The 20,715-nt window shown below is 41.1% G+C and overlaps 1 protein-coding gene across 1 annotated transcript in view; it reads right to left on the bottom strand.

The window, feature by feature from the left end:
- Positions 1 to 19,633, bottom strand: part of ssb (small RNA binding exonuclease protection factor La) — a 36,015-nt gene extending 16,382 nt beyond the window's left edge. The window contains exons 1-6 of the mRNA XM_039757587.1: positions 19,512 to 19,633; positions 3,529 to 3,602; positions 3,337 to 3,440; positions 3,085 to 3,259; positions 2,595 to 2,702; positions 117 to 217 (exon numbers count right to left, since the gene is read on the bottom strand). Of these exons, the coding sequence (XP_039613521.1) occupies positions 117 to 217; positions 2,595 to 2,702; positions 3,085 to 3,259; positions 3,337 to 3,440; positions 3,529 to 3,591 (551 nt within the window). The 5' untranslated portion in view covers positions 3,592 to 3,602; positions 19,512 to 19,633. The remainder of the gene's footprint in view (positions 1 to 116; positions 218 to 2,594; positions 2,703 to 3,084; positions 3,260 to 3,336; positions 3,441 to 3,528; positions 3,603 to 19,511) is intronic.
- Positions 19,634 to 20,715: the final 1,082 nt, after the last annotated feature.

Raw genomic sequence — 20,715 nt, 5'->3', positions numbered from 1 at the left:
TGTATAACTGTAGATTTAACCATTATGAATGTAATGTACAAAATAATGGTCTAACATATAGGTTAACAACAATAAAACCAAACATGCAAATTCCCCCAAGATAGTAGTTTACTCACTTTAAATATATAACCATATCTGTGTCCTTGTACTTTAAGTCTGGGGTCTCCACAAATATTTTGGCCGATTCATTACTGTCAAACACAACAAACACAGATCCCTGAAACAGGGAGGGGAAAAAAAATAAAGTTAACTCAATGATAACACAGTACAGTAATCCCTCCTCGATTGCGGGGGTTGCGTTCCAGACAACCGATAGATGAAAATCTGTGAAGTAGAAACCATATGTTTGTATGGTTATTTTTTATTTTTTTTTTTTATTTATTAATTTTATTACAATCAATACATAGCAGATCAAGTTTTTACAAAAAAAAAAGAATTATGCTAAGAACAGATCGATCCCCACCCTTGAGAGAGAGAGCAAGCCAAACGGTGTAAAATTTAAGGCTTGTAAAAATACCTAAATCAACAAATTCTCTGTGCTTTATAAACTTATTTTAAAATATTACTGATTAGATCCTGCCATGTTTTGAAAAAAGTCTGCACAGATCCTCTGAGTATTTGATTTTTTCCAATTTTAAATAATATAACACATCAGTTTCCCACTGACTTAAAAGAGGAGAGTTTGGGTTCTTCCAGTTTATCAGAATGAGTCTGCGTGCCAACAGTGTAGTGAATGCAATCACAATTTGTTTGTCTTTCTCCACTTTAATCCCCGCTGGAAGAACCCCAAACACAGCGGTAATGGGTTAGGAGGGATTGTGAGTCCAAGACTGTCTGAGAGGTAATTAAAAATTTTTGTCCAGAATAATGTTAATTTGGAGCAGGCCCAGAACATGTGACCTAGTGAGGCTGGGGCTTGGTTGCAACGTTCGCAGGTTGGATCATGCCCTGGAAACATTTTGGAGAGTTTTAGTCGAGACAGATGTGCTCGATATATAATTTGAGTTGTATAATTGTATGCTTTATGATATGGAGCTTGAGTGAATTCTCTGCATTGCTACTTTCCACTCCTTTTCTGATATATTAATTGAGAGATCATTTTCCCAGTGTCCTCTTGGATCTTTGAAAGGAAGGGATTGTAAAAGGATTTTATATATTGTAGAGATGGAGTCTTAACTCCTTGAAATTGAGCAATAATTTTTGCAGCGTGGATGAGGGTGCAAGATGAGGAAAATCTGGAAGGTTCTGTTTAACAAAGTTCCTGATTTGAAGATAGTGAAAGAAATTTGTAGCTGGAATGTTAAATTTGGAATGTAATTGTTCATAGGATGCAAAGACGTTGTCTATATAAAGATCTCTAAGCAAGTTAATTCCAAATTTTTCCAGATATTAAGAACTGCATATGTTTGTGAGGGTTGAAAGAGGTGGTTCTTTTGCAGGGGTGCCACAGAAAGAAGCTTCTCCGTCTTAAAATGCTTTCTACATTGGTTCCAGATTCTAAGTGAGTGGAGCACAATTGGGTTATTAGTGTATTGCCGATAACGTGTGTTTATTGGAGCACAAAGCAAGGAATACAAAGAAGTACTACAGGATTTTACTTCTATTGCGGTCCATGCCTGTGTATGTTCTTCTATTTGTGTCCAGGTTCTTATCGACTGTATATTTGCCGCCCAGTAATAAAACTGGAAGTTAGGTAGAGCCATGCCACCTTCTGCCTTTTGTCTTTGTAGGGTCGCTCTTTTGATGCGTGGATGTTTAGAATTCCAAATAAATGAGGTTATTGTTGAATCTAATTGCTTAAAGAACGATTTATTAATGTATATTGGTGTATGTGTATGGTTATTTTTATATATTTTAAGCCCTTAGAAACTCTCCCACACTGTTAACATTATTAAAGCCCTCTAGACATGAAATAACACCCTTTTGTCATGGAGCACAATTTAAACTTTTGACTAGACAGAGAGGACAGTTCTTTCTCACAATTAAAAGAATGCAAATACATCTTCTCTTCAAAGGAGTGCGCGCGTCAGGAGCAGATAATTTCGAGAGAGAGAGCTAAGAAAAGCAAACAATCAAAAAATCAATACGTGCTTTTGGGTTTTTAAGTATGCCGAAGCACCGCGATAAAGCTGCATTTTTTAGAGGAGCGTCCGTATCCTCTAGGCAAACAGCCCCTCTGCTCACACCCCCTCCGTCAGGCAGAGAGAGTGAGAGATATAGAAAAGTTAGTTAATATGTAATACACGCTCCGATTGGGTAGCTTCTAAGCCATCCGCCAATAGCGTCCCTTGTATGAAATCAACTGGGCAAACAAACTGAGGAAGCACGTACCATACATTAAAAGACACATTGTCCGCAAGAAGTCGGCGAACCAGCGAAAAATCTGTGATATAAATTTAGATATGCTTACATTTAAAATCCGCGATAGAGTGAAGCCGCGAAAGACGAAGCGCGATAGAGAGGGAATCACTGTATCATTTTCTAAGCCTCCTTTAACCTAAACAGGGTTGTGGTTGGCTGAAGCCTTTCCCAGCAAGCACAGGGCACAAAGCTGGAAGTATATTCAACATAAGCTAATCATTCTTAGATGTTACCTTGAACTGACGTTGTAGATTCCTTCTCATCTGAATGTTCTCAACTGTTCCCTTTCCAGCAAACCATTCTTTCAGTTCATCAAGAGTTATATCAGTTGGAAAACCTTTCTGAAATTAGAATAAAAGATACATTAAGTTACTCATATTCATACATTTGACATTTAAACAATCAGAAAAGAATGCAATTATACTTAATTTTGAAATTTTTTGGAAAGAGTAATTCTCAAAGGGTCATGAAGTCTAGGTGTTCTGTCCATTTTAGGGTCGACTCATTCACTCAGGGCCAATTTGGTGTTTTAGCATAACCCGTAAATTTTTTTGGTGATATAGAAGAGAGGCCTTATACACACCGATTTTAATCGAGCATGTTGAATCCATAAGAAGGCAATGTCACCTCAATGTCCGATTTGAAAGGCTGCGATAAATTGTACATTTTCTAACATTGTATTTTTTTTTAAAAGAGCATGCAGATATTAAACAGGCTACTTACAACATAGACTGATCTGTTTTTAAGGTCATCCTTATACTGATCGTTGATTTCAGGCAAAGGCTTATCTGGTGACCGTCTGATCTTTGTTTTATCTTCACTGACTTCTACAAGGCCTGTTGTAGACTTTTTCAGCGAGTCAACAATTACGTTAAAGTCAGTAGTTAACCGATTTAGCCTAAAAAAAAAAAAAAATTTATAAGCACAGTTCAAACATCCCAGGCTGAAATAACTTAATGGCAAGTTCTACCATACCTGTTAAACTTAATCATGATTTCCAGGGGCACCCAGCCATCATCCAGCTGAATTTGTTCTTTCAAGAATTTGTCTTTAGGAAGATTATGATCACCAAAATAATACTAAAAAAAAAAAATTAAAGCATGCACATTAACACATTCCCCTTTTCAAAAATCTTGTATTTCCATTTACTAAGTTTTAACACGTTACCTCTATCTGTTCAGTGATCTTCTTCTCAAGTGCAGTCATCTCCTGTGAACCATTTTCTGCCATTTTCTTTTAACCTATAAAAAGAACGATTAACCTCTCAAATTGTGTACAAATACACTGCCTGACCAAAAAAAAAAAAAAGTCACTCTAATATTTCGTTGGACCGCCTTTAGCTTCGATTACGGCACGCGTTCCCGGTGAATTGTTTCGATAAGCTTCTGCAATGTCACAAGATTTAGTCCCATCCAGTGTTGCATTCATTTTTCACCAAGATCTTGCATTGATGATGGTAGTGTCTGACCGCTGCACAAAGCCTTCTCCAGCACATCCCAAAGATTCTCAATGGGGTTAAGGTCTGGACTCTGTGGTGGCCAATACATGTGTGAAAATGATGTCTCATGCTCCCTGAAACACTCTTTCACAATTTGAGCCTGATGAATCCTGGCATTGTCATCTTGGAATATGCCCGTGCCATCAGGGAAGTAAAAAATCCATTGATGGAATAACCTGGTCATTCAGTATATTCAGGTAGTCAGCTGACCTCCTTCTTGGAGCACATACTGTTGCTGAACCGAGACCTGACCAACCCCACATCATAGCACTGCTCCCACAGGCTTGTACAGTAGGCACTAGGCATGATGGGTGCATCATTTCATCTAAACCTCTTCTTACCCTGATGCGCCCATCACTCTGGAACAAGGTAAATCTGGACTCATCAGACCACATGATCTTCTTCCATTGCTCCAGAGTCCAATCTATATGCTCCCTAGTGAATTGAAGCCTTTTTTCCCCCCCGGATTGCCTCACTGATTAGTGGTTTTCTTAGGGCTACACAGCTGTTCAATCCCAATCCCTTGAGTTCCCTTCGCATTATGCATGTGGAAATGCTCTTACTTTCACTATTAAACATAGACCTGAGTTCAACTGTTTTTCTTCGATTTGATTTCACCAAACGTTTAAGTGATCGCTAATCACGATCATTCAGGATTTTTTTCCGGCCACATTTCATCCTCGAAGACGATGGGTCCCCACTATCCTTCCAGTTTTTAATAATGCGTTGGACAGTTCTTAACCCAATTTTAGTAGTTTCTGTAATCTCCTTAGATGTTTTCTCTGCTTAATGCATGCCAATGATTCAACCCTTCTCAAACAGACTAACATCTTTTCCACGACTGTGAGAAGTGTCTTTCGACATGGTGGTTTAAGAAATGAGAAGCAACTCATTGCACCAGTTGGGGTTAAATAACGTGTTGCCAGCTGAAAGATAATCGCCCATGCAGTAATTATCCAATAGAAGGCTCGTATCTATTTGCTTAGTTAAATCCAGGTGGAGACTTTTTTTTGGCCAGGCAGTGTATATGAAGTGGGGGAAAAAAAAAAAAAAAAAGGTTTTATTGCAAAGAGAACTTAAAAGCAAAACCAAGGAACTGCTTATTGACTTTTGCCACACCAAAGGACCTCTATGTCTGGTCACTACTCAGAGGAGTGGAGTGGAAGTAGAAGTCATTCACTTCAAAACATACTTGGGGAGGACCCACAATTAAGGACAGGCTGGACTGGTCTTGGAACACAAAGGAACTAACGTATATACTCACAGATAAGTTCTCCCACAGATAAGTCGGGGCTCGATTTTATCGTATAATTGCTGGTATTTTATAATTTCGGTCGTAGAAGTCGAATGCGGAAAACTCACGCTATTGTTCTGAGGGATTACAATATGCTAACACCCACCTGAGAGAGTGACCATGGAGCACACTGCCTTTTTTTCCCCTATGTATTTTGCCTACGTGACCACACGGTAATACCCAAACTATTCCGAAGCAACGTTTGCACTGTTGTGTTTTTTGTATCTCACACCCTCATACACCTTTATCATAAGAGCATCCCTGATCTACGATGAAGCGTTCGATCAGAAGAAAATATGAAGCTGGTTTTAGATTAAACTTTGTTTAAGTAGTGAAAGAAATTAGTAACTGCGCTGCTGCAACAAAATTCAATGTGTCTGAGAAACTGGTGCAAGATTGGAGGAGGCAAGAAGATGTAAGAAAAAAAAAAGAAAAAAATTAAGTGATGCATTTTTAGCCGGGCATATAAATCGGGGGCTGATTTTATGATTGATTTTTTGGGTTGACTTGCATGCGAGTATATACAGTAATACAAGAAAGGGCAAGAGCAGCCTCACTTTCCTTAGGAGACTGTGTTCCTTTAATATGGGAAGGGACATCATTCACATCTTCTACAGCCCTGTGATGACCAGCGAGTTTGTCTATGGTGTGGTGTGCTGGGTTTGTAACATCACTTCAAGAGAAGACCACTGAGTCAGCAAGCTAATTAAAAGGGCATTCTCAGTTATGGGACACACTCTGGACCCCCTAGATGTCATAGCAAAGGAGAAAATTAAAACAAAACTGAGAGGCATTATGGACAATGCTGTACATCCTCTCTCTGACACACCAACACTTAGGATTTTCAGTCAACAAACCATCCAGCAGAAGGGTGTCAAGAAATGCGACTGTGGCTCCTTTATACCAACAACGATGCACCTGCATAACACCTCACTGACAGTCAAGTCAGAAGCTATTTTCTTTCATTTTTTTCTTCCTTTTTAGTCATTCATTGTGGGTGTAGCCTTACTAGGAAATCCTGCTTTTTTCCCCCCAATTAATCTTCCACTGCACTGGAATGAAAGCAATGGGAATTTTGTTTCCCTCCCAGTAAAAAGTACACCTATACAAGGCCTACTCAGTGGAGGAGAAACGAGGCAGAGTCTCCCCAGCACATGAGATCCCATAAAATCTGCCATTTCAAAAACCTATCCCTGTCAAACTGTAAACAAATATTCGCATGCCCACTTCACCCATCGCATGGGCACAGACTATCCCAGCAGAAGTAGACAGGACAGCTCTCGATCAAGACACACCCATGCAAACAGACGAGGTTTTGCGCATTATTGCCGAGTTGGACTCTGATTTTTCAGAATCAGATTTTGTTGACAGTGATCAGGAGATCAAGCAAGAGAGGGAGGAACTGGCATCAGCTGATTGGACACCAGCCGATGCCACACCAGCTGAGCAAATTCACGCAGCAGATGCACCTACAGCAAGGTTCACGTGGGACGAATACCCAGACATTATTCCGTGGGTGCCAAACTGGCTACCGGACTTCACAAGACAGCATGGCTTGCTGTTGAACTCAGATTACCAGCTGTTGGACTACGTCAATCTGTTTTTTTCCTGAGGCTGCTTTTCAGCTACTTTCAGATGAGACAAGCAGGTATGCAGAGCAATTTTTTTAAATCGCGGGCTGTGCGTGCACCGCATTCTGGTTTTTCAAAGTGAAAACCCACAACAAAAGACAAGATGAGGGGCCTTGTGGCATTACAAATAGAGATGGGACTGGGCTGGTGATATAACCTCAGGGAGCATTGGTCCAAATGTGCTTTGTCCCCTGGTGGCTTTGGACAGGCTATGCTGGGCGATAGGTATGTGCTCCTGCAAAGTTTTATTCACTTCTGTGATAACCAGAAGCAAATCCCAAGGGGTGAGCCAGGCTATAACCCCATGTATAAAGTTCAGCCCCAACATATAAACAATTTTATCAGCCTGGCCGCGATTGGTCTGTGGATAAATCTATGATAAAATACATGGGACGCCTCCCCACCAACAATATATGCCAGACAAGCCCACAAAGTATGGCATAAAGGATTTTTGTACTGGCAGAAGCAAGCACTGGTTTCTACCTGAAAGTAACTGCATATACAGTAAAGTATTCTTTTCAAAGACAGAACTGTCCCTTGACAAATCAAGTTGTGCTGGGGCTGCTTCAGGGTCATGTTGTGTACATGGACAATTTTTATACATGCCCAGAACTGTTCATGGAGCTACGGAGCAGGGGAATTGGAGCTTGAAGCACAGTGAGGGTGAACAGGAGACACGTGCCTTTTCATCTTCAGCCTGTCTGGCTTCAACTGTAAAGAGGTGACAGTACGGTTTTCATGCTGGTGGAAAACTTGGTGGCAGTGGTATGGCACGAAGTCAAATGGGTGACTTGTGTCTCTACAGTACACACTAACAATATACGTGAGAAAGTTAAATTAGTCATAAATGAGTAGAACTGTAAAATGGCTGGAGTTGGATTGACTGGATCAGATGCTGGGGTCATACGTCCATAAGTCCACCAAGTGGTACCACACTGTGTACCATCGCATGCATGAGATTGCATTTACAAATGGCTATATATTGTCAAGCAGGCAAACAGTGACAGCACTATGACTGCAGAAGGTTTCTGCAAGAAGGTGGTTGACAGCTTGCTGGCAGAGTATGTTGTAGGGCCTTTGGGAAAGCAAGGAAGGCCATCACAAAGAGCAGTGCCAGACAGGCTGACTGAGCGACACTTTCCTGCAACATACGAGGACAAAAAAATACAACCCTGACTGTGTTGTGTGCAGCAACAGACAATTGAAAAGGAGGCACCAGAGCAACACGTATTGTAAGCAGTGCAATGTGGTAATGCATGCAATTGGCTGCTTTGAGTGATATGTAACATGTACAGAATGTGAAATCATATAGTATGCAGGCTCATACAATATGCAAGAAAGTAACACTGGTCAAAAATAAATATTTTTTGTTGATTTAATGTGTTAAACCAGGGGTGCCCAATGCATCGATCGCGATCGACCGGTAGATCGCAAAGGTAGTGCAGGCAGATCCTCCCTATGGCATTTGCCACTTGATTGACATACAGGGCGGCCAGTCTGAGATCTCTTCTCTTCTAACACACTGGTTATCCTGCATTCACGATCAAACACGCAAGCTACTGCAAAACTCTGGCTGTGATCTAGTTAGCCTTCCAATTTATATCGACTAAAGGGATTTAAAAAAAAAAAAAGGTTTGGGGAGGGTATGGGCTGGATGTGGAATTGGAAGAGGATTTTTTTCTCACAATGTCACAATCGAAGTGCGTTTATCTGATCTGTCAATCTATCATTGCTATTCCAAAGGAAAATGTGGAAAGGCACTTTCGAACTGTTCATAAAAACTACAAAACCGACTTCCTTCCGAAAAGCGATCCGAGAAAGAAAGGAGAGGGAACTAAAAAAAAAAAAAATCGCAGTTAATTGGACAGCCGTCATTTTTCAGCGCCTTGATTTGGGGAACATCCAAAACCTCGCATCAGAGCTGGAGACGCAATGGAAGGTGTGTGCACAACTTGACAGCATACACTACACACAAAGCAGATTGACAGACGGTTTCAAGACTCCACTTTACTTCAGCCAATCGCTACATTTACGTAAGTGCTATCCACTTAGGGAAGACGTTGAGGTTGATTCACTCTCATCAGAAATTGCAACACTGTTTCGCCTAAAACGCCTCTACAGTGGAGGATGAGATTTTGACGCTACAGAATGACATTCAGCTGAAGTCTGGGGCTCATGGACAGTTTTGGAACTTACAGAGGAAAAGTACCCAAACATGAGGAAATGTGCTACCTCCTTGACTGCATTATTCGGCTCTACTTATTTATGAGAGTCAGCCTTTTCCCACATGACGATTATTAAATCCAAATACTGTAGTGAGCATAAATTAAGTTATTCAGTTATGTAAGGTACAACAACATATTTTATGTATAAAGTATACTCAGTATGCATGCATGAATATAAAAAATCATTTTTAATGTAGGTAGATCATTTCGACCTGGTCATTTTAAAAGTAGCTCACAAGCCGAAAAAGTGTGGGCACCCCAGTGTTAAACCATTGCTTTGTGTTGGTTTGTTTTTTTTTAAAGTTAGTTTTTGGAAAAATATTCAGCCCTGCGAGAGAAAAAAAACAGCCGTAAAAGAGTTAGTCTTCCTTCCACCACACTACTTTGTGATTTTTATCCTAAGTGTATAGGTGCTGGTCATAAAATTAGAATCTCATTCCAAAGTTGATTTATTTCAGTAATTCCATTCAAAAAGTGAAACTTTTATATTAGATTCTTTTATTACACACATACTGATGTATTTCAAATGTTTATTTCTTTTAATTTTGATGATTATAACTGACAACTAATGAAAGTCCCAAATTCAGTATCTCAGAAAATTAGAATATTGTGAAAAGGTTCAATATTGAAGACACCTGGTGCCACACTCTAATCAGCTAATTAACTCAAAACACCTGCAAAAGCCTTTAAATGGTCTCTCAGTCTAGTTCTGTAGGCTACACAATCATGGGGAAGACTGCTGACTTGACAGTTGTCCAAAAGACGACCATTGACACCTTGCACAAGGAGGGCAAGACACAAAAGGTCATTGCTAAAGAGGCTGGCTGTTCACAGAGCTCTGTGTCCAAGCACATTAATAGAGAGGCAAAGGGAAGGACAAGATGTGGTAGAAAAAGTGTACAAGTAATAGGGATAACCGCACCCTGGAGAGGATTGTGAAACAAAACCCATTCAAAACTGTGGGGGAGATTCACAAAGAGTGGACTGCAGCTGGAGTCAGTGCTTCAAGAACCACCAGGCACAGACATATGCAAGACATGGCTTTCAGCTGTCGCATTCCTTGTGTCAAGCCACTTTTGAACAAGAGACAGCATCAGAAGGGTCTCGCCTGGGCTAAAGACAAAAAGGACTGGACTGCTGCCGAGTGGTCCAAAGTTATGTTCTCTGATGAAAGTAAATTTTGCATTTCCTTTGGAAATCAAGGTCCCAGAGTCTGGAGGAAGAGGAGAGGCACAGAATCCATGTTGCTTGAGGTCCAGTGTAAAGTTTCCACAGTCAGTGATGGTTTGGGGTGCCATGTCATCTGCTGGTGTTGGTCCATTGTGTTTTCTGAGGTCCAAGGTCAACGCAGCCGTCTACCAGGAAGTTTTAGAGCACTTCATGCTTCCTGCTGCTGACGAACTTTATGGAGATGCAGATTTCATTTTCCAACAGGACCTGGCACCTGCACACAATGCCAAAGCTACCAGTACCTGGTTTAAGGACCATGGTATCCCTGTTCTTGACTGGCCAGCAAACTCGCCTGACCTTAACCCCACAGAAAATCAATGGGTTATTGTGAAGAGGAAGATGCAATACACCAGACCCAACAATTCAGAAGAGATGAAGGCCACTATCAGAGTAACATGGGCTCTCATAACACCTGAGCAGTGCCCCAGACTGATCGACTCCATGCCACGCCACATTGCTGCAGTAATCCAGGCCAAAGGAGCCCCAACTAAATATTGAGTGCTGTACCTGCTCATACTTTTCATGTTCATACCTTTCAGTTGGCCAACATTTCTAAAAATCTTTTTTGCATTGGTCTTAATTGATATTCTAATTTTCTGAGATACTGAATTTGGGACTTTCATTAGTTGTCAGTTATAATCATCAAAATTAAAAGAAATAAACATTTGAAATACATCGGTCTGTGTGTAATGAATGAATCTAAATATACAAGTTTCACTTTTTGAATGAAATTACTGAAATAAATCAACTTTGTCATGATATTCTAATTTTATGACCGGCACCTGTATAATTCTCTTTTAAGTGTTTAAAATTATAAAAGGAATTTGTGCAGTGGTTCCCAGCTGTTAAGAAATGAATCCTTCCACAGTAACACAGCTGGAAACTTCAGGGCAGATTCCACACAAACGTTTAAAATGTTTGTGTGAAAAAATAAAATGGTTTTAAGAGGGGACGTGATTGAACTGAACAGGTTTCAACCTCCTTAAATCACTCCTCGCACCTCTCAGTCACAGAATCAGCCCAGTTGCTCCTCTCTGGAAGATCTCTAGGTATTCCATTGTAGATTTTGAGGTGTGCTTCAGATTATGTTTTTGTAGGAACCCCTCCTCTATTTTTTATATACAGTAATCCCTCGCTATATCGCGCTTCGACTTTCGCAGCTTCACTCTATTGCGGATTTTATATGAAAGCTTAACTAAATATACAACGCGGATTTTTCGCTGCTTCGCGGGTTCTGTGGACAATGTGTCTTTTTTACTTCCTGTACATGCTTCCTCAGTTGGTTTGCCCAGTTGATTTCATACAAGGGACGCTATTGGCGGATGACTGAGAAGCTAACCAATCAGAGCACGCAGTTAAGTTCCTGCCTGCTGAATGCAGTGTTAACCAGGAAGTCTCGTCTCGCTCATTCAGCATCAACGTGTTTCACTATGTAAAGAGTTGTGCTCTTTTGTGTTTCTCTTTGTGCATAGTCAAGCCCTTCGTTATGGCTCCAAAACGATCTGCTACTGCTTCAAGGGCCGTGCCCAAGCGCAAACGGAAGATGTTAACGATTGCCGAAAAGGCAAACGTTTTGGATTTCTTGAAGGCTACGATTCTTTTTATTTTAAAAGTAGGAAAGGAATATAAGATCTACGGCCGCAGTGTCCTTTTAACCAGGGTGCAAAACGAGTTGTAAGTGGATGTAATAAGGCAGTAGTCTGGATGGAATCTGCTTTAGGGATTTGGATTGAAGACTGACGGAAAAAGAACAACGGCGGTGCTACACAATCGCCTGAAGTGGCTACTTTGGAAGAGCTGTAACGCTCTCCTTTGTTGTGCAGTAAAATTAAACTCATTGTTATCGGACAAGTCATCGTGTCATTGTTGGCGAATAACCATAATTAATTTTCTACCTACAGTACTTAGTACATGTACGTACGTTTAGTGTCACTGTACGCACATTTACTGTATACTATTTTTCATGCATTGTAAGTATTTATTGCTAGTGGCCTGTCTATCGTAGTGGCTGTAACATATGGGATATCGGAGACACTCAATATCTTTAAAATAATATGTAGGTTTTACTGTATATAAACAGTGTGTTTATATACATAATTTCAATGAATCTTACCCAATATCTAAGAGAATACAAAGGGATTATGCTGTATAACTCTGCGGGGAATATTTATAAACAGTGTGGGAGAGTTTATAAGGGCTTAAAATATATAAAATAACCATACAAACATATGGTTTCTACTTCGCAGATTTTCACCTATCGCGGGGGGGTTTGGAACGCAACCCCCGCAATAGAGGAGGGATTACTGTATATATAATTCAAATCTGAGCAAATATTGGAAGCACATACATCCATCCATCCATCCATTCTTCATTTGTATCTTGATCTTTGTTTGTCTGCAAATGAATTAGAAGAAGCACTAGATGGCAGTAGAGAGACAGCTAAAACAGACATTGCATTAAGAATCTCCTCCAGGCTTCTACTACTGCAGACTGTAGTACGCCAGTCACACCTCAAAACACAGACATTCAAACTAAACAAATTGTTGTGCTTTAAATTAACTAAAGAGATCTTCATTTAGATCTTGATCTTTGTCCGCGAATTCCACGCATGCGTAGACCACCTTCCAGTTTAGTATGTTGTTGCTCACGAATGTCAACAATGTGCTGGAATAACGAAAGGGGTGGTGGACAGTGTTATGCTGGTTCGCTCCTGAGGCCTGGTTAGAGAATGAGATTGCCGAAGATAAAGTAGGTGCCTACGTAACATATGAATGAAAGACAGTGGGTAAAATGAATGACAACGTAACAGCACGTTCCGGAAATAATTACTGCTACGTTGTAGCCGGCGAGTGCTGCACGTATCATGGTTGTAGAGTTTAGGAAGGAGGTGAGACGGGCACCGGGTGGCAATGAAGAGTTACCAGACAGCTGCGCAACTACAGCAGATGTAGTAAGGGTGACAGCAAGAAGGATGCTTGGCGTGACATCTGGAAGGAAGAAAAGGAAACCTGGTGGTGGAATGAGGAAATACAGGAGAGTATACAGAGGAAGAGGATGGCAAAGAAGAAGTGGGATAGTCAGAGAGATGCTGAAAGTAGACAAGAGTACAAGGAGATAAGGCACAAGGTGAAGAGAGAGGTGGCGAAGGCTAAAGAAAAGGCGTATGATGAGTTGTACGAGAGGCTGGACACTAAGGAGGGAGAAAAGGACCGGTGGGCTAGACAAAGGGACTGAGCTGGGAAAGATGTGCAGCAGGTTAGGGTGATAAAGGATAAAGATGGAAACGTACTCACAAGCGAGGAGAGTGTTGAGCAGATAGAAAGAGTACTTTGAGAGGCTGATGAATGAAGAGAACGAGAGAGAGAGACAGACAGACAGAAGAGGTTGGATGATGTGGAGATAGTGAATCAGAAAGTGCAACGGATTAGCAAGGAGTAAGCTATGAAGAGAATGAAAAATGGAAAGGCCGTTGGTCCAGATGACATACCTATGGAAGCATGGAGGTGTTTAGGAGAGATGGCACTGGAGTTTTTAACCAGATTGTTTAATGGAATCTTGGAAAGTAAGAGGATGCCAGAGGAGTGGAGAAGTGTACTGGTGCCAATATTTAAGAATAAGGGGGATGTACAGGACTGCAGTAACTACAGGGGAATAAAACTGATGAGCCACAGCATGAAGTTAGGGGAAAGAGTAGTGGAAGCTCGGTTAAGAAGGGAGGTGATGATTAGTGAGCAGCAGTATGGTTTCATGCCAAGAAAGAGCACCACAGATGCAATGTTTGCTCTGAGGATGTTAGAGAAGTTTAGAGAAGGCCAGAAGGAGTTGTATTGCATCTTTGTGGAGTGCCTTGAGGAGTTGTGGTATTGTATGAGGAAGTTGGGAGTGGCAGAAAAGTACGCAAGTTGTACAGGATACGTACGAGGGAAGTGCGACAGTGGTGAGGTCTGTAGTAGGAGCAATGGACGCATTCTCGTGGAGGTGGGATTACATCAGGGATCGGCTCTGAACTGTTATTTGCAATGGTGATGGACAGGCTAACAGACAAGATTAGACAGGAGTCCCCGTGGACTATGATGTTTGCTGGTGACATTGTGATCTGTAGCGATAGTAGGGAGCAGGTTGAGGAAACCCTGGAGAAGTGGAGATATGCTCTAGAGAGGAGAGGAATGAAGGTCAGCAGGAACAAGACAGAATACATGTGTGTGAATGAGAGGGAGGTCAGTGGAATGGTGAGGATGCAGGGAGTAGAGTTGGTGAAGGTGGATGAGTTTAAATACTTGGGATCAACAGTACAGAGTAATGGGGATTGTGGAAAAAAAGAGGTGAATAAGAGAGTGCAGGCAGGGTGGAATGGGTGGAGAAGAGTGTCAGGAGTGATGCGTGATTGTGCGCGACCTTTGATGAAATTACTGTAGCAGTGCTGTCTCTTTCAAACGTACTAACCTCCAATTCCTGTCCTTCCTATTCTTTCTCCAAATACCCAATCGCCACACAATCAGCTCTGTAATAGACGTTAAGCCATCTGTAAGCTTACAACGACATTTCTTGAAAACTTTTAAGGAACACTGAAATATCCTTGTAGTACAAGTTTAATTATTCTATCCATCTATCCTTCCAGTGTCATGTCAGCCCCAGAAAGAATACAGCACAAGGCAGGATCAATCCGTGAACTAGCTAGCACTGCAGAACCGTGTCCTCACATGTTTATTAACAATACAGATTATTTAAATGAAGTTAGTTTTATCTGTATAATATAATCAACATATTTTGCTGCATTTCATCTTAAAAATGATAGTCATCATATGTAAATACGCGCTTTATAAAGTGGCACAGGTTGTGCAATATTATAAACTGTAGTGCAAGTTTAAAGTTGGGTGATTGTACTTATAAGTACAAACAGTTCTACAAGGAGCACCTGATGGACTCATTGAGTGTTTCTGAACCGCGACGCAGGGTGGGCTTGATGCTGTACACCGATAATTCTCTTTACGATCAGCTGCTGCTGTGATTCACACTCAGATACAGTGATATAAATACTCTGAGTTGTGCAGTGAGAGTAAAATGGAAAAAGATGATCCACTGTGGCAACCCTTAACGGGAGCAGCTGAAAGAAAAAGGTGCAGCGAGAGTAACAACGCTAAAGCAGTTATGGTATTTGGAATACTATGGCTATTCTCTGGACCATTATATTGCTACAAGTTAATTACAATCACATGCATTACACTAATAAACAATATGCGGTTAGTTTCAGTGTATTTATAAAGCTGCGGCAGGAATGTGGCTCTAAGAAATAAAGATAAACCACACAGGAACAGTAACACTGCTTTGACACTGGGTGCCGCCAGTCTGCAAAACCGAGCGGAGAACTTGCATACAACAATGTATGAGGTACCGTGGAAAAGTGCATGGCTTTACGCCAAGTGTAGGTTTTATACATCACGATCTGAACGTGGAAAAGTTCTTACGCATCATTTCTGTGTGTAAGCATCGTTTATGCATGAGGCCCCTGGTTTCTTTCATTTACAGCTGCCAGGGGCAAAAATATCACAAACAGCCATTCTTCCATTTTCTGAACACAATGAATTCAAATCAGAAAGTTCACAGCACCAGACCAGGTGGGTCTCATATCAGACAATGATGAGACTCACTACAGAGAGGAGATACAACACCTAGCACTGTGGTGCTCAGCCAACAACCTCATCTTGAACACCAGCAAGACCAAAGAGGTAATTGTGGACTATAGGAGGTCCAGAACAACAGAACATGCTCCTATATTCATACATGAGGAGGCTGTAATGTGTGTGGACAATATCAATTTCTTGGGTATCCACATTACATCAGATCTGACCTGGTCTTTGAACACATCTCACCTGGTAAAGAAGGCCCAACAAAGACTCCTATTCCTCAGGAAGATGAGACGTGCTGGATTCTCCTCTTGGCTGCTCACAAACTTATACAGATCCGCTATAGAAAGCATTCTGTCACAGTATGAGTGTGGTACGGCAGCTGCACAGCTCAGGATAGGGAGGACTTGGCACGGGTGGTGAAAACACAACAGGGGATTGTAGGAAATCCTCTCCTAGACATGGACTCTGTATATGCTGGAAGGGGGCAGAAGAGGGCCAAATGTATAGCTGTGGATCTCACCCATTCGGGAAATGGACTGTTTGTACCACTGCCTTCGGGAAAGCGGTACAGAAACATAAAAACACACATCAGCAGTCTGAAAGACAGCTTTTTCCCCAGAGCCATGAAGTCCATCTGCCCCTGCTAATAAACATACACACCTACATCAACCCCCGTAGACATGCACACACACTTTCCCTTGTAATCCTCCCCTGCAGACTCACGTGCACAGATCACTCGTCTCTGCAGGCGTATTACCTCAGGAAAAGTCTGGACTTGATGTTTTATTGCTGCTGTCTTTTATACCTTATACTTTATATTTTATTATCTATTAGTGTATTTTTTTTTTTATTCTGCCTTAAAGATGAGTCCTACCAACAAAAAAAACTGTTGTGCATTCATAATGACAAAGAATTCTACTGTACATCTACATAAACAATTCTACAAAAGTTGTATTTTGTGATTAAAGTGGAAATGTCGCTTTAATCTCAAAATGTCAACTTTAACCTTGTAATTTACTTTATCATTACTTCTTGGACATGACAGCAGCGGCAAGCAGCAATAGAGCACCATACAGAACACATTAAATGTATGATATTCCAACTCTCTGCAAATTTAGAATCCTTAGATTTATACTTGATATCACTTTCAGGATGAAATGAATTAAAAGTATGTATGTTACATTTTATAGATAAACCATTAATTTCATTATGTTAATATTTACACACATGTGGGTACTGCGGTCTCGCAGGAAGTCACGTCGCTGGTGTTCCCTACTTGGAGTTTACATGTGGTTTTCCTGCTGGATTTCCTTCCAAAGATATGCAGATTTGCACGCCAGTGTATGCGAGTGCTTGTATTCACTTTGCGATGAGCGGAGGCCCCATCCGGGGATTGTATCTGCTTTGTACCCAATGCTTGCTGGAATGGACACAGCCCTGGATTGAATCATTAAACATACTTTCAGAGATACTGCGGTAAGGTGTCATCGGAATTTAATGGGTGTTCCAGACAGTTCACAACACAGCGAAGCCGAACCTGTTCTCACCGTGATGATATCTCACACTGCCACCTGCTGGATTCCTCCACTTTTTTATTTAAAGTACGCGCTCGAGTATAAACAGCAAGATAGACATAGAGATGTGAAAAGCACTATGATAAAGAGATACTTTTTTTAATCCCAAGGGGAAATTCACACACTCCAGCAGCAGCTTGCGTAGCAGGAGCGTCCACTATAGCATGCGTCGCGTGAAGTATAAATCCGGCCTTACTCTTCATTTGAGCATGTCACTAAAGTCAAACTGACCAATCTGATTGCTCGTAGAGACTGGGCGAGCGAGCGCACCCTTAACCTTTGCATTTTATTATACGAGCTGTGTGTGGTGTCCGGGACGAAAAAACTCAAGAGTCCCTGGCAGTTTTACTATATTCATGAACTTGGTAAGGCATCAGCTAAATAAGAATTACCCAGTGCCGAGGACGTGGACCCACCTTGTACTTGGTGCCCCACTGGTGATACCATATCTTAGCCGCATCGCTGGAGTCCTATTAATCTTTGTCTCAAGAAAATTCCTCCAGATTGACAAGGTTTTTAGTCTTGCCCTCTTCTGCTGAGGGGGTTCACTTACACGTTGTGGAGCAGCGTTGATTGCTTGATTTCGACGTCGGGTCTCTATCTGGCTCGTTGCTGCACGGCGGCTTTTGCGGAACACAGGGCTATAGTAGCAAGCGCCGAAAAAATAAATAAATAAAAATGCATGCATGCGCCATCTAGTGGCTGTGGTTAAGCGCGAGCAGAGCGGACTGTTCCGCGCGCACACACACGGAGGTCTTTCGTTTGTTATCTAATAGTAAATAAGCGCATCACTTTAGACCACATTTTTCTGTGGCAAATATATACAACGACCAAGAAGAAATAACTGACCTAAAAAAATACCAAACTCGTTCTTTAAGATGGGGTGAGCAACGTTATCCCTGGAGAAATGCGGTGGCTGTTTTTATTCCAAACCAATTGTTGCCGATCAAGCACTTGCAACTCAATGCCATTTTTCTACTTCGTTTTAGTTGTCTCGCTTGTTAGAGACATTCTCAATTACTTATTTTAGTATTAAACATCTACATTCACCGTCTTTAACTGCTCCTTACTAACAATTAGACGCAAGTGTTAAACGAACCAGCATTTCTCCACCTAACGTCTTCATTTACACCCGTGTGTATTCTGGTGTATCTGGTTTAACAAACTATTTAGAAGTAAACCGAAGAGAGAAAAAGCAAAAGGCTAAGAATGATGTATCCGTTTAATGCTTCAAATCATTTGGTTTGGATCACTGGAAAGGAAATAAAACATCTGCGATATATGAAGAGCCCGATATTGCGGGGTTAAAAAGCTAAAATTAAACCAGAACCGTCATTGGAAAAGATTGGTCTCTAATTAAGCAACTTGATTGGAACAAAAACGTGCAGCCCCTGCGCCACCCCCAGGACCGACGTTACTCGCCCCGCTTTAAGACACGACGCGTGCTCGTATAACATAAACGTTTTTATGATGTGTTCGCATTACTTTAATTCATCGCCACCAACTCCAAGTAATCTTAAAACGTAAAATCCACAACATAAACTCAAAACGTTCTAATTGGAATACGTCCGCCCTACGTTTGGCCCGACACATGCACGTTTATGAATCAATAGGTTATTAAACGTACACGTCAGCATCCCGAAGACCATTCATACAGACCAGGTTTAGAAAATTGATCCCTGTAACGTGTAATTCGAAGAATCACTACCTCCTGAAACATGAGGGCTCCACGTTTCCATTGGTCGTTTCATTCCAAAAACCGTCAAGGAAAAAAACGAAATGTGCAACCCTTTATTATCACATCTTACCCCCACTATACTAAACTAACTCTTCAGATTTTTAGAATGTGTCATATTATACTTTGTGTGTGTGTATGTATGTGTGTGTGTATATATATATATATATATATATATATATATATGTAGTAGAGCAGGCCGATACATGATGTATATTAAGGCCCACGTTTGAAATATGAAACTACAGCCTTTACATTGGTTTCAAAAAGTACGGTAAACGATGGGGAGCAGTAGCCTCCATTTGCTATTATTCACGCAAATATAAGCGCCTTTACCTGAAAGTTGCTCACCAACAGCCTTTAAACATAAGGCAGGAGAAAATCCAGCGTCCGGTAAGTGCAGTTCAGCGCGTTTATAAAACGTGCGCTTATCCCAAGAGTCACAGCGCGGTCTCCGGACGCTTAAGATTTACGTCACTTCAGCGAGCGTCGCAGACAATTGGGCGTCAAATATAGATTATGTGGTTTGTGGCTTGCTGCTCGGTTAGGATGTGTCAGCTGTTGCTGGCTATCTGTCCCTTTGCAGCTGTTTTATCTGGTATTAGGGCGATGCGATTTGGTAGAGATTATCGCTGTTGCTTCTTGGATTCCGATTCTTCGTTTCGAATTCCTCACGCAAACGTTTGCCTTTTAGGCTGCCATTGTTGCGTAGAGGTCTGGGCTTTGGACCTCATATCATGAGATAGAGGTTACTGGCGTTCTGTGATCACAAGCAAATCACGTCACCTGCCTGTGGTCCATCTGAAAAAATTAACAGTTGTATCGCCCAAATGTTGTAATAATGATAATAAAATGACGATCTTAGGCTTGTGTGCAGCCGCTCAGCCATTTCATGAAGTGACTGACGCACAGTTTTGTGTTGATGTTGCTCCCAGAGGCAGTTTATAACTATTGTGAATGATTCGACATAAGAGAAGCGTCCTTCACACCATTCAGCCAGCACTCGACGGGCACGCTTTGTGAGTTTATGTGGTCTCCCACTTCTTGACTGAGCTGTTACTGCTTATTGTTGCTTCCACGTCACAATAACACAGTTGACCGGGGCAGATCTAGCAAACCAGATACTTCATGTACTGACTTGTGGCAAAGGCGACATCCAATGACAGTGCCACATTTAAAGTCACTGAGCTGTTCAGTATGAATCATACTATAGCACAATGTTGGTCAACTGAGATTGCCTGGCTATGTGTCAATTTGATAAACCTGTTAGCAAATACAAATACCAAATACTTTTGACCATATAGTGTATATTGAAATGCGTTTGAGATATCACAAAATTTATTATGGACATCTTAAAATGTAATGGAACATATTTAGAGATTTCTGGAAAGTGAAGTCACATTCAAAGAATAAGAAATTTACCAAATGAATTTCAGATATCTTAAAATGAATGGAAGGACAATTTGAGATATCCTGAAATGCATTTAAGATAACCTTCAAATGTACCACACATATCTTAAAATGTAAAGATATGCGGAAA

This window comes from Polypterus senegalus, chromosome 6, assembly GCF_016835505.1.
Source record: "Polypterus senegalus isolate Bchr_013 chromosome 6, ASM1683550v1, whole genome shotgun sequence".
Classification (NCBI taxonomy): domain Eukaryota; kingdom Metazoa; phylum Chordata; class Cladistia; order Polypteriformes; family Polypteridae; genus Polypterus; species Polypterus senegalus.
Note: the sequence above shows the minus strand (reverse complement) of the source record. Positions and strands in the feature narration are given on the sequence as shown.